The following is a 12,490-nucleotide window of genomic DNA, read 5'->3' on the forward strand; positions in this document are numbered from 1 at the left end:
GTGAGAGCTTGCTTTGATAAAGCTATAATGATTCCTCTAGCTCTCTTGGCTAGCCTCTTTGCTAAGCCAACCTCTAGTTACACCTAGAGGTTCGTGGGTATTGCCAAGGAAAGCTTGGCCATGGGAGGGCCATGGCTAGAGATTGGGTATACAATACTTCCTTGATTGGTCAAGCCAGCCAAGCTTTGATTATGGCTAGATGTTTCCTTTGCTATGCTAAGCTCTTGCCATGGCATGAGATCTCCTTGATTGGACTAATCTTTAGTGGCGGCCAAAGATACCTTGGCATTGCAAACCTACGCCTTGCTGTTTGCCTTGTCAAGGAAGCCTTTAGCCTTGGCTAGAGGTTTTCTTGTGCAGCCAATATTGAGCTATGTGCAAGCCCAACTTCTACCCAAGGCTATAGGCCTCTTTCCTTAGTGTTTCTAACCTCTAGATGTGGCAAGACGTCTTAATGTTCAAGCCTGATTAAAGAATTTTAAATCACCTTTACTTGCAAGGGCTACCTTAATTTTGTTGCTTTGGTTTTCTAATTGAAAACGATATTCTTTCATAATTCATGAGCATTGTGTTTATTCAATTTGTATGAAACATTTTGTATGTTTTAAGACTCGAAAAAAGGGCGATAATTGAATACATTTTGCACATGAATTTCATCGAGAAAGGAACCTTCATTTAAAACAAACTCTTAATTTTAAATACTTTAGAGGACATTTATAGCCCCTCAAAAAAGGAGTTACTAAATATCTATGCGGTTTTTCTCAATTCTAAGCCATATAAAATACATTAAGGGCCGCCCCCCCGCCCCCCCGTTTCAAGACACACCCACACACTCACACATCCAACCCCCCTCGAGACACACCCACGTACTCACACACCCAACCCCCTGAGACACCCCCACGCACTCACACACCCATGGCCAGGTTCGAGGGGCCAACAGCCTACGGTTACATGGGTGCAACCCTAGGATTCAAGTGCGGGCAGCCAGCTTAGGTGGGCGAACGCCCAAAGAGAGTGTGGTGCCAAAGCTCCACATGAAAGGGCGGGTTTGGGGCATTTGAGAGTCCAATGCATGAAAAAAGTTCAAAATTCATTAATTTAGAATTGGATATCACAAGGTTTTCCCTCCCAACTCTTGGAGGCAAAGAGTGCACTTTCTACAAGTCTCACAAGCATTTCGATCGAAGATATACGAACTGTTTGGAATAAGAAATCTGGAGTAGAACTAGTCACACAAGTATTTCGATCGGAGATTCCCGAAGCGCAGGCGGAAGAAATCTGGAGTAGAACCAGTCACACACGCATTTCGATCGCATATATCTTAAGCGCCGGAGAAAGAAATCAGGAGTGCAGCTATGAATGGGAAGCATTCGGAGGTGGGAGCTGAACGGATGCAACCAGAGGTGCTTTTCCAACTTGAATTTGTTCGTCGCCACCTTCTTTTTGAATTTGGATTCGGCGAACTTTAGATGAATTGTAAGGATGCTGCTACCTTGCTTCCTCTCTCACAACATAGTTCTACCGTGTAGATGTTGCCTGCCTGCTGATCGACATGTTTGGAAGGCGTGGAGCTCAACTCTGTTCCGAGCTTGCTCAAAATGACGACGATCGAGTGCGTCGTTTCAATGTAAGTTCCTGGTTGAAGATACATCTGAAATTCCACGTGTTTTGGAGTCATTGTACCAGCTTCTTAACCTTTTTTTAGTTTACCGTCGCTTAGTCCCTTGTTTTTTGTAAGGACTTTGTGTCAAAGAATTCTGTACGGTCTACGCATTGCTGAAAGATGGTGCTCCTTTAACGTTAACGAGACGTGGCATTATGTCTACAGAAGTAACTCGTCTGCATAGAATTGAAAAAGCTGCAGCGTTGAGTCTTAAGGAAATTTTGCAACCTGCTGTATCTCAGGCAGCGCTACTATTGCATTTTTACCCTTTTGTCAAGTGATCCGCACGTGCTGCCGTCATTTAGACAATGAAAGGCTTAAGATCAGTGCTCAAGAGCGACCGAAAGCAGATCCTTTTTTGAGGCCCTGCTCTTATAGGCCGTCGGTGCTAATTAGCTGTCACGAAGTCTTATACAAATCTTATATCAAGTTTGGTCAGCTCAATTTCATGGTCCTGAGGCCTTGCCTTTTTTATATATTTTTGCATGTAACTAGTCAAAGGTACTATCAGATGTATACCTGCACCAGCGTTCAGCATAGAGAGTTGCACAGTATCTGTTTTACCTCTGAAAGCTGCATAGTTGACAGCATTCCCGAGCAGCTTGCAGTAGCAGATGAACCAGCACGAGGGTGCTGTCGTTGATAAATAGCTTGCCATCCAAGAGCACTACAGCAATTCCATCTATTAAGCGCAGAAGCAGAGTTAAAATCCACACTAATGGTATATCAGAAAATTCTGCAATTATTTGACCTCCAAAGGGGTAAAATCCGATTTGCACATCTTCTCTCAATTATAAAGAGTTTGCTGTTTTCATTTTCAATTCGCCGAGCATTCTTCCTAGTCAAGCTCACTTTTTAACTTTAGTTACGCTGAACCGTGTTTCCATTCTCTTAAAAGAAGCAGAGCTCTAACCTTGAATCAGAAGTCCCCAGGAAAGGCATTGAGACTATCAGTGCTTGCAAAATCTCCTCTGGATTTGCCATGATAGTTTAGTCCAGCTTGTGTGATCATTTTTTATCGAGTGCTGTTACTTCAAGCCTGCCTTTGGAAATTGAGGATGAAACTCCAAAGGCACTGCCTGTGGCCTAGAAATCGGCTTTTGGATGAGAAGAGTCCGCCCCTTTTCTGAGTGCATTGGCTATGGTTCTCTGGTTTGCATGCTTCAAATACAGATTTCTTTCATTGGTTCTTTCACTGGCTATGGTTCTCTGGTTGGCATGCTTCAAATACAGATTTCTTTCATTGGTTCTTGCCACACTTAACAAAAGACATACTGGTAATCGTGCCCAAGCTTGGGATCAACTCTCCCCTCTGACTCCCTTTTTAACCAGGGCAGCTCAGTCCTGTACTTCTGATTCCTCATTGTTCAACTACGATTTGTGTGCAGATACCATAACAAAACGAATTAGTACTTCTAGAGAAGCGAGTGTTGAAAGAATTATTCAGAGGCTTTGATTGTCCTGTTGGCTCTTGCTTGATTTTGTAGTTCTTCCACATTTAATGTTCTTCTTCTTAAAAAGAAAACAGAGTATTCTTTATTGAATCAAAGAAAAAATAAATACAAGAGTGCTTTGATTGCAACATTCCTGACACGTAGAGATAGGAAATAACAGCTTCAAACAAAGAGAAACCATGTTGGAGGCAGATAATGCCAGCCAGTCCTTGCATGCCTCTCGAAAACAGGAAATCCTGTCTCCATGGCCAAAGGAGAGCCTCTTGCTCGTTTGAGCTGCCTCGGAGCTCAGACTTCTCTCCACATACCACAGAGGTTATGAATCGAAGCTAAAGATGTAGATGGGAGACTCTTGAGTGGAGATAACAGTCTCTCATGGCCTGAGAGCATTATGTCCACTTACATGACCTCCATATTGTGCCCAGGGCATGTCCTAGGATAGGCAGTCATGGGATATTATGGGCGGGTGAGGTTCCTCATTGGATACTAGGGCCTCAATACCACTTTTGTGTGGCTTTGTGGAGGCTACCTAGTTGCCTACATGTACCTGCAAGGTTCCCAACTAAGGTTGGTAGGAATGATTTGGTGGCAAATTAGTGGCCATAAAGTCAACTTTGTGGGCTGCATACAAGGCCTATTGGGGGCCTACATATAGGCTTCTTACCTTCCTCTAGGCCATTAGGAAAGCTCTACTAATTATTATGCAGTTGTTATGCCTCTTGTAATCTATGTACCACAGAGCTCTGCTCACTCAACCATCATCAGGAGAGCGCCATTGGAGCAGCAGTAGGGGCGATAGCACTTACAACCATGGCAGTTATGTGGTATTTTAATGTAAGAAAGGCTAGTAATCTGATATCATTAGCGAGCTGAGGAGCAGAAAGGAGACTGTAATGATAGTAGAGAATAAGATATTTGTATTGCTTCAAATGTCAGAAGTGTGTCTGATCCATCAAGAGGCTCTCTTTTATAGAGAGCGAAAAGCCACACATGAAAGTGTTAGAAAAGTGACCTCTCTCACAGAGGGTATCCCGCAGCGGAAGATTGATTGGATTACACGCAGAAGTGCTTCACTATGGAATCAATGCTTCATCAAGTGTGTGTACTTTCACAACATTCATGTGTATGTGCAGACTTGCAAATAGACTGTGCTCAGAGACAAATATAGAAGCAACACTTTATATTTCCGTCCATCCACAAACTGGACAAGATACAATACCAGAAGGTTCTCTTCCGAATACCTAGCACCTCTAGGTCTCTGAGCGTATGTTGACTCTTTGTCCAAAGGATCCCTCCACTGAGCGTATATAGACTCTGTATCCAAAAGATCCCTGAGCGTGCTCCACTGAGCGTATGTAGACTCTCTTCCCAAAAGGATCCCTCCACCTTGCTGTCCGGAACTTCAGCCTAGGTGGGCACCTCCTTCAAGCTTAGTCTGCAGCTCTCTAGCCCTCTTCTCTCCTCCTGGATGAGGCCCATATGATGCTGATCTGCTGCTTCTTGCTGCTCCTTGGAAGGTTGCTCTAGGTGATGCTCAATGAGGCCCAAAGCCTCCTCTTATATAGGCCCAAGGCCTTCCCAAAACTACCGACCAGGCAGGGGGGAATTGGCCGACCCTCTGCCCTAGAACCAACCCCAAGAGGGGCCTGCCTCAGCCAACCTGATGCTCCCCCTCTGGGGCTCTCAAAACTAGGACCACATGGCCCCTGCTTTCATGCTAGGCCTAGCCCTTGATCTGCCTATGACCAGGCCTGGTTGGCTGGTTACAACCAGCCCCAACCATCCTGTCCATGGCCCACCTCAATGCTGGTCACCCTGCTCCATATTGCGCCATCTTCAGAGCCCTGTTGCAAGCTGTACACCTGCCCACAGACCCCCACCATGCTGTGCCATGTGTGCTGCTCCAGATCCGCCTCTTCCAGGCCAGATCCATGCCTTGAATGCCTCACCATCTGCTTGTACATAGGCACCATCTGTTGCAGCCTCACCGCGTTCCTCTGGAGCTACATCCAGCCACTGCCCTGCTCCTGGACATGCCTTTGCCAGTTGCCTACTCCACAGCGCTGATCCATGCTCCCGGAAGGCTTCAGGTATTCTCTCAAACCCAGGTTCACCCCCAATGCTTTCCTCATATGGGGGCTTACAAACAGGGAGTTGACCTATCCATTTCCAACAGAAAGGTGTGCGCTTCAAAGGGTGTGTGCATGAAGGAGTCTCTTTTGAAGGGTGCAACCCTCAATGAGAGGGTACATTACAATGTTTCAGGGGTTGTTGAAACTGAGAGAGAGTGGTAGAACTGAATGCTTGAAATGTTGGAAGGACAAACTTGAAAGGTTGACTATGGTCATAGGATTTGTGAGTGATCTAATCTATGATGTCAAGGTGAGAGCCACATGGGATGATTGAGAGAATCAAGGAGAGGTTCATGGAGTGATTTGTGGATCTGAAGATGCTCTTCCATGAGCTCGATAGTGTGTTGTATCTTTTGCCTACTTAAGGCTTCTTCCATATGAATAAATATACTTTTTTTGCATTCTCTTGGTTCTCTTCATCTCTCTATCTACGAGCCACCATAGCTTCCTATTCCCTATTAAAAATCACCCAACAGAGGGTATGCATAGTGGAAGACTGATAGAATTGCCCAAGAGCTCACACAGTGTGGTGTGGGGTGTGGAATCACAAACTTCTTAAACTTATGTGCATAGAATAGATGTGCAGACTCATCAATAGACAATGAACCAACCAGATAGAGAAACCACCCAAATAATATATTTCCGTCCAAAGCTATGGACACAATACAAAAGAGATAGATCCAAAGTCCCACCAATGGTGTGGTCCTCTGATCTTACCACAAGGTTTTTCTCCTATCTGCCGGCTATCTCTAGACTCGAGCCCGCGTGCTCCACCTCGAGCGTAAGTAGACTTTCCGTCCAGATCACAACACCTTGCTGCCCTAGAAGACAGCTAAGGTCCAGCAGCCAACCTCTAGGGAACTCAGTCTGCAGCACACCTTTCACTCTCCTTCACCCCCAGAGGCCCAAGGGAGTGGCTTCCGGCTGCTCCTGTTTGCTTCTGCTCTTGCTGGATGGTTGGATGAATTATGAGGCCCAAGGCCTCTCTTTTCATAGGCCCAAGGCCTGTTGCAAAAAACTGACCAGCAGCATCATTCTGGCCGACCCAAACAGGCCGACCAGTCTGCTGCTAAAACTGCCCCAAGGGGCTCTCAAAACAAGGGCCTTTGGCCCTCCATTCCATGCAGGGGACCAGCCCCTAGGTTTGCACATGTGCTCGCCTGGTTGGCTGGCTCCAACCAGCCCCACCAGCCCTATCCAGTGGCTGACCCAGCTCCTGCTCCCCCCCACCATGTCTGCGCCATGCTGCAGCCCTTTGCTGCGCCATGTCCTGCCCATACACCTGCTGTGTGCACTCGTACAGGTCTGTACCATTGCTGACATTATCACGCCTTTGTTCCAGGCTTGAGATGTTGCGCAGATCTGCTCTGCTCTGTCCTTGACAGTCCCCTGGCCATTTTCTGCCAGATCTGTCCTCGAGGCAAGCTTCTTTCTGCCAGGTACTCTCCTCTCTTTGTGTGTGGTGCTGCCCATGTGGCAGCCCTCTCCCTCTCTCTTTTCTTTCGCCCACATGGCAGCCATGCTGCTGCTCATGTGTCAGTCTCTCAAACCCTAGGTTCACCCCCCCATGCTCTCCTCATATGGGGGCTTACAGATGGGGAGGTGACCTTTCCAACATTCCCAATATGTGGTATCAGAGCCTCCTTGAGCCTCTAGTCCATTCTAGCTCCAAAATGCCACCTCCTCATCTTCTTCTCCACCCTCAACCCTCTTCTTCATTTCTGGCCAGAAATATTGTGTTCAAAGGTGGTGGAGAGGCAGACTGATTTCTGTCAAGCCACCAGCTCCTTGCAAGCGATTGTACCTGAGTTGTGGATGTCTTCAAGCTTTGCAAGAGACGAAGCTGCAGTTGTATTCGGTTATCATTTCTCAGAGGACACCTATTGCTCGTGAAAATCAGCCGACTAATGTGCAGAACATTTGTGCTAATGATTCAACAAGTATATTTGAAGCGGCGATATGGTTTGCTGTGTATTCCTTCCAGCTGGTTCACACCTTCAGCGGCAATGTCTTGCATGCGAGTATATTTGCGGTTGCAGCTATTAGTCTCATGTGTTTCTTGTTGATTGCAAAGAGAGCTCGTAGATCTGCTACAAGCTGCTACCATGGGACTGGTTATGTATGTGCAGATGAGAACAAGATCTTTGCAGTCACATTGAATTCAGAATTTGAAAGTTGCACCTTGGGTGGTTCATCAAAAGCTTTGACATTGAAGTCATTATGTATTTCCACATTGTCAGCTTCAGCATTCTCAAAAGAAACTGATCTTCATTGACACTCTTTCAAGAGAAGAGGTCCCATAATTATCTTTTATGTGCTTGAGTCGAGTTCTCTGCTCGGATGTTCCCCAAAATGATTCTAATAATCATGAGGTTTTGAGTTCTGGTTAACCTTTCAGCTTTGAGATTTGACAAACTGTCAAGTTTGGGTTGAAGGCTCTTCTTAAAATCCCCACTTTGTTTTGTGAGGGATGTTTCTTTGAGTGATCACCCGTTTTGGGCTTTTACACCGACTTTGTTTTGTGAAGCTCTTTTGATTTTGAGCATTCACTATTTTGTCAGGGGTAAAGCTATTTGGACGGTTTACCATTTTATGTAAACCCGTATCTTCGGTTTGAGGGGGGTGTTGGAAGGACAAACCTTGATAGGTTGACTATGGTCATAGATTTGTGTGAGTGATCTAATCTATGATGTCAAGGTGAGAGCCACATGGGATGATTGAGAGAATCAAGGAGAGGTTCATGGAGTGATTTGTGGATCTGAAGATGCTCTTCCATGAGCTCGATAGTGTGTTGTATCTTTTGCCTACTTAAGGCTTCTTCCATATGAATAAATATACTTTTTTTGCATTCAGTCGGTTCTCTGCATCTCTCCAGCCATGTTTATCTACGAGCCACCATAGCTTCCTATTCCCAACATGAAAAGCGCCCAAGGAGCCCCTTGATATAAGGCTTCAAGAGACGGAGAAATTTGCCTGGTGAGAATGGAGGAGAACAGGTTGTCGAAGGTTGTCTCATATGTTGTTCGACCAATGCTGGATGAGTAAGTATCATTAAGTATGGCCTGCACGAAAGGAAGCAACTATTTCCATTTGTTCTGAGAATCATGACAATATGCTTTGGAGAACATCGAATGACATCCATTCTAAACTTCTGTCTGCCCATTTGACTGCGGATGAAAGGCACTGGATAATTGTAACTTGGTGGCAAAATTTTCGAATAAGGCATGCTACAAGTGTGAAGTGAACTTGGGGTCCCTGTCTGAGGTAATGGTAGGCAGCAAGTTACCAATAGGATACTAAAACCAAATGAAAGGCGAGCAATGTCTTTTGCTGTGACTGTCAGATTGCAGGGTATGAGTATGCAAAATTTGCTGAACCGATCAATGATAGTCAAACACTGTGTATTGCATGCATCTGGAGACGTTGGGAGAGGTCCCTTGAAATCAAGAGAGATATCCTGAAATGAGTCTTTTGGAATGGGCAATGGCTTGAGCAAGCTTGCTGCCTTCTAATGGGATGCTTTAACCTTTTGGCAGATATGACAGCACTGGACATAGCTGTAAACATCATGTGGCATTCTTGACCAGCTCTAACTTCTCCAATGTACGGTTGATGTCGGGATGGCCCTTGACAAGAGAATCGTGGGCATCATGGAGAAGAGATTTCCTTTTGTCTTTAAGAACACAAAGTTGATTCTTATAAAACAACCATCCATCTTGAATAGAATAATGGCCTAGATTAAGAGATGTGACCAAATGGTATTGGGTGCCGAACTTGGCTGAATGTGTATACTGTGCCTTCATGCTATCAAACTTGAATTTTGAGCACAATTGCCACCTGAATAGTCTGGATGGATGACTTGCGGTTGAGAGCCTTGTCAATTGGATTATGCTTGCCACACGGACATACTCTATCATATTGCCAAGTTGTTGAAAGATCTGACTCCATAGTGATTGTCAATCACTCCACTGCGAATTGGGCATTGTTTGTAGTCATTTAAGTGCTTGATGATTAATCTTAACCGTGAAAGTCCTTTCATAAAGAAAAGGCTTCCAGTGCTTAAATGCGTGCATAACTTCCGAAGAATTTTCATACAACGAAAAAAATTTCTCGGTGTAATTTAACTCCCGATTGTAGTAAGCCTCGGGTCCATCATCTTGTTGTAATACCTGCCCTTGCCCCAATGGCCACATTATTGGCATGTGTGATGACCAAGAAAGGATTATCCTAAGACGCTAGCTTCATGAGTGGAGCCGTGGTAGCCAACTGCTGTAAGTCATGAAAGGCTTGTAAAGTTGTTTCGGTAAGTAATATCTTCTTTCTGCGAGTTTTCACCCCTTTCAATAAGTGTGAGAGGTGTTGCATGTGTCAAGAATCCATCCATGTGAGAACTATAAGCTTGGCAAAGACCAACAAAAGAATGGATCTCGTGAGCCGTCGTGGGGATAGCCCAACTGGTGATGGCATGAACCTTTTCAAGATCCAAGCGAATGCTGTCTGCACTTATGATATATCCCAGATATTGGATCTCCATCAGCCCAAATTCACTCTTTTTCCATTCAATTTGAGCTGATTGTCGCATAATAATTGAAGGGCATTCCATACATCCTTCAACTCCTGCTCGGTTGCAGCTGAAAATACAAGGATATCATCCATAAAGATGAATAAACACACTCCAATGTATTGAGCAAATACCCATGACATCATTTTGTTGAACGTGGGTGGTGCATTCTTGAGATTGAATGGCATAACCATGAATTCATAATGAGCTTGCTTTATCTTGAATGCTATCTTTGGAATGTTGGTGTTGAAAATGCGGACCTAATGGTAGCCACTCTTTAGATCTATCTTGGAAAAGAACTTCGCACCGTTGAGTCTCTCCAAAATGTACTCGATGCGGGACATAGGGAACTTATTCTCACTGTTAGTTTGTTGAGTGCTCTATAGTCAACACATAGGCTGTTGACTTATCCTTCTTTTGAACAAAAAGAATGGGATCCGCGAATGGCGAAGAAGATGGTCTGGTGAATAAAGGGGGGAGGGGAGAGGGAGGCTGTCTATATTTACTCCCTCTAAACTATCTTTGCACATGGTGTAGGATTCTATATTTTTGTTTGTCATCTGCCAAAAGGTTCAACTATGCATCCTGGCATATTCGTATGCCATAGAAGATAACTTGAAGGGAAGACAATACTAGCTCCAGCGTATGGTTCTGCCTTTACTCAGAAGAGATTGCTTATGGTGTTGTTGGTAGGCAGACCTTGTTTTCTTGTTTATTGTAAACTGCATAGTTACATCTGGAACCCCACTGACTAACAATATTCTCGCTTATCGTCAGAATGACCTATTTGACCAAGTTGTGGACGAGGCAAATGAGCACTACCATCAACTTGAATCAAGGATGGTGTGAGTATATCTGATATGTCTTGGCGTTGCTATATGAATCAGGCATCCGTCTTGCAGTGGTAGACCTCATGATGAAATGAATTAATATTAGCCTTAAATTTTTGGGTGCCCATTTAATGCTTGAGCAAAATCTGCAGAAAAATGCAGCAGGAAGGTTTGGACATCGAGACAACACAGAACAGTGATTACTTTGGTGCCCTAATACATCACCTTAGTTTGGTTCGTAACAAGCGCTGTCTCCTGGCTTACATGTATGCTTCCTGGACTTTTCAGAAAAGGCCTTCCATTTGTCTATAAGATGCCTCCTTGCAAGTATGGCAACTTCTGAGCTTCACTTTCAATTATACTCCAGATACAGTCGGGCTGAGAGGATACAATGCTTGAGATGGCAGCTTGGCGCAGTCCTTCCAGCTGACATCCAAGAGAAGTTGAATTTCTCAGAGAAGGAGTTTTTCAAAAACTATTCAGACCTTCTTGGCTCGTATATGACAAACATAGACTTAGACTTGACAGTGGTATGGAAACAAGCTTGTGCAGCTTTGTTTTCAGACCTCCTTGGTGAGGCAAGATTACTTGTGCAGAGTTGACTTTTCTGGAGACCTAACGCTTAAGAGATCTATGCAGGATGCAACACCACCAAAGGATCCCTACATTCAAGTCAGAGTCATAGACGATATTGGTGAAGTTCTTCTTGATGATCAGTCTACCTCATTACTTCGGAATTCAATTCATTTGATGAAGCGAACTGAGGCAGAGTCCCTTGTATCTCAGGTATGGCATAAGGTTGATTCACTGTTTTGCAATGCCCTTTTCTTGGGTGAGTTTTCAGGCAACCTACATTGAAAAAAGGATTAGTATCTATATCTTTGGGTACTAAAATGCCTTGTATTAATTCTGAAGGGACATATATAGATAAACAAACACTATGAATCAGTCCGTCTCCCAATGGGATAACAGGAGGACCAAAAGATTTCCCAGAACGCAAAAAAGCCAATGCAAGGCCACCCTGCTGACCCAAAAACATCTATGTAGTGCCGATAAAGCTTCTATCAGATGTATTATGTTTTGATCATTTTATCACACTGATCTACTGCGTATTGTGATACAGGGTATACTCGAAGAATTTGTTGGATAAAGCTGTCTGTGCTTTTCCATGGAGAAGCGATAAATAGACGTTCAGCAGTTCGGCTTCGCAACTCTATTATTCATTGAAATTCTTTGCATGTTATAAATTGACACTTCGATAAAGAAGTCTCCAACACTGCTTATGTGTAAGTGGGTCTTTGATTCTCAAAGAATATTTGAATGAACTTGAATTGCCTACCATTCTGCCGCCTATGGGGTTGTGGTCTTCAAGAGACACCAGCTGCAACTAGACTTTCACCTTGTCTTGTTTCATGCTATAGACGATCAACTTAGAACATATCTTGTAACAGGAAATGTTCCGATTTGTTCAAACTAGTGATGTCATTCATGATTGCATGAGACATCTCTATATTATGATCCTTGGTGCTCTTCAGATGATGCTGCCACACTTCCTATCGTCTTTCATTATATTACATCTTCTCTCAAGTGGTACTTGATCTAGGTTTAACTGCTCTGCCTCAAAACAACAAAATAAGATTTGAAAGTTGAGATTTGGTATTTGGGTGGCTTGTGCAGTGATGCAAGCTAGCAAGGAGAGAGAGAGAGAATACATCCCCCCTCTCTCTTTAATGGGCCCTCCTCTCTCTTTAATGCGAAAAGAGGGGATAGGAAGAGAGGATAGATGCAAAAAGAGGGGATGGGGATGAAGAGGATGGGGCTAACTCTGAGAGAAGAGTATGAGTATATTG

At 44.2% G+C, this 12,490-nt stretch overlaps 1 protein-coding gene across 2 annotated transcripts; it reads left to right on the forward strand.

Moving 5' to 3' along the window:
• Positions 1–1,073: 1,073 nt before the first annotated feature.
• Positions 1,074–12,210, forward strand: PSF1 (partner of SLD five 1). 2 transcript variants are annotated; one of them, XM_087379606.1, is made up of 7 exons: positions 1,074–1,403; positions 1,530–1,627; positions 10,588–10,655; positions 10,793–10,906; positions 11,008–11,170; positions 11,280–11,426; positions 11,764–12,208. In XM_087379606.1, the coding sequence occupies exons 2-7, from the start codon at positions 1,553–1,555 to the stop codon at positions 11,788–11,790; spliced, it is 594 nt and encodes a 197-aa protein (XP_087235732.1). In that variant the 5' UTR covers positions 1,074–1,403; positions 1,530–1,552; the 3' UTR covers positions 11,791–12,208. The 2 variants fall into 2 exon arrangements, with proteins under 2 accessions (XP_087235732.1, XP_087235733.1); XM_087379607.1 differs by lacking the exons at positions 1,074–1,403; positions 1,530–1,627 and adding exons at positions 2,222–2,424; positions 10,348–10,453 and having other exon boundaries at positions 11,764–12,210.
• Positions 12,211–12,490: the final 280 nt, after the last annotated feature.

The sequence above is a fragment of the Dipteris shenzhenensis genome, chromosome 9 (genome assembly GCF_047967505.1).
Source record: "Dipteris shenzhenensis isolate YYH24624 ecotype China chromosome 9, Dip_SZ_1.0, whole genome shotgun sequence".
In the NCBI taxonomy this organism is placed as follows: Eukaryota; Viridiplantae; Streptophyta; class Polypodiopsida; order Gleicheniales; family Dipteridaceae; genus Dipteris; species Dipteris shenzhenensis.

Bases quoted from the DNA above. Each gene is read 5' to 3' on its own strand.
- PSF1 (XM_087379606.1), top strand. From the start codon at position 1,553: ATGTTTGGAAGGCGTGGAGCTCAACTCTGTTCCGAGCTTGCTCAAAAT. The intron at 10,656-10,792 runs GTGAGTATATCT...CAAAATCTGCAG, and splicing joins CAACTTGAATCAAGGATGGT to AAAAATGCAGCAGGAAGGTT. The intron at 11,171-11,279 runs GTATGGAAACAA...AGATCTATGCAG, and splicing joins TAGACTTAGACTTGACAGTG to GATGCAACACCACCAAAGGA.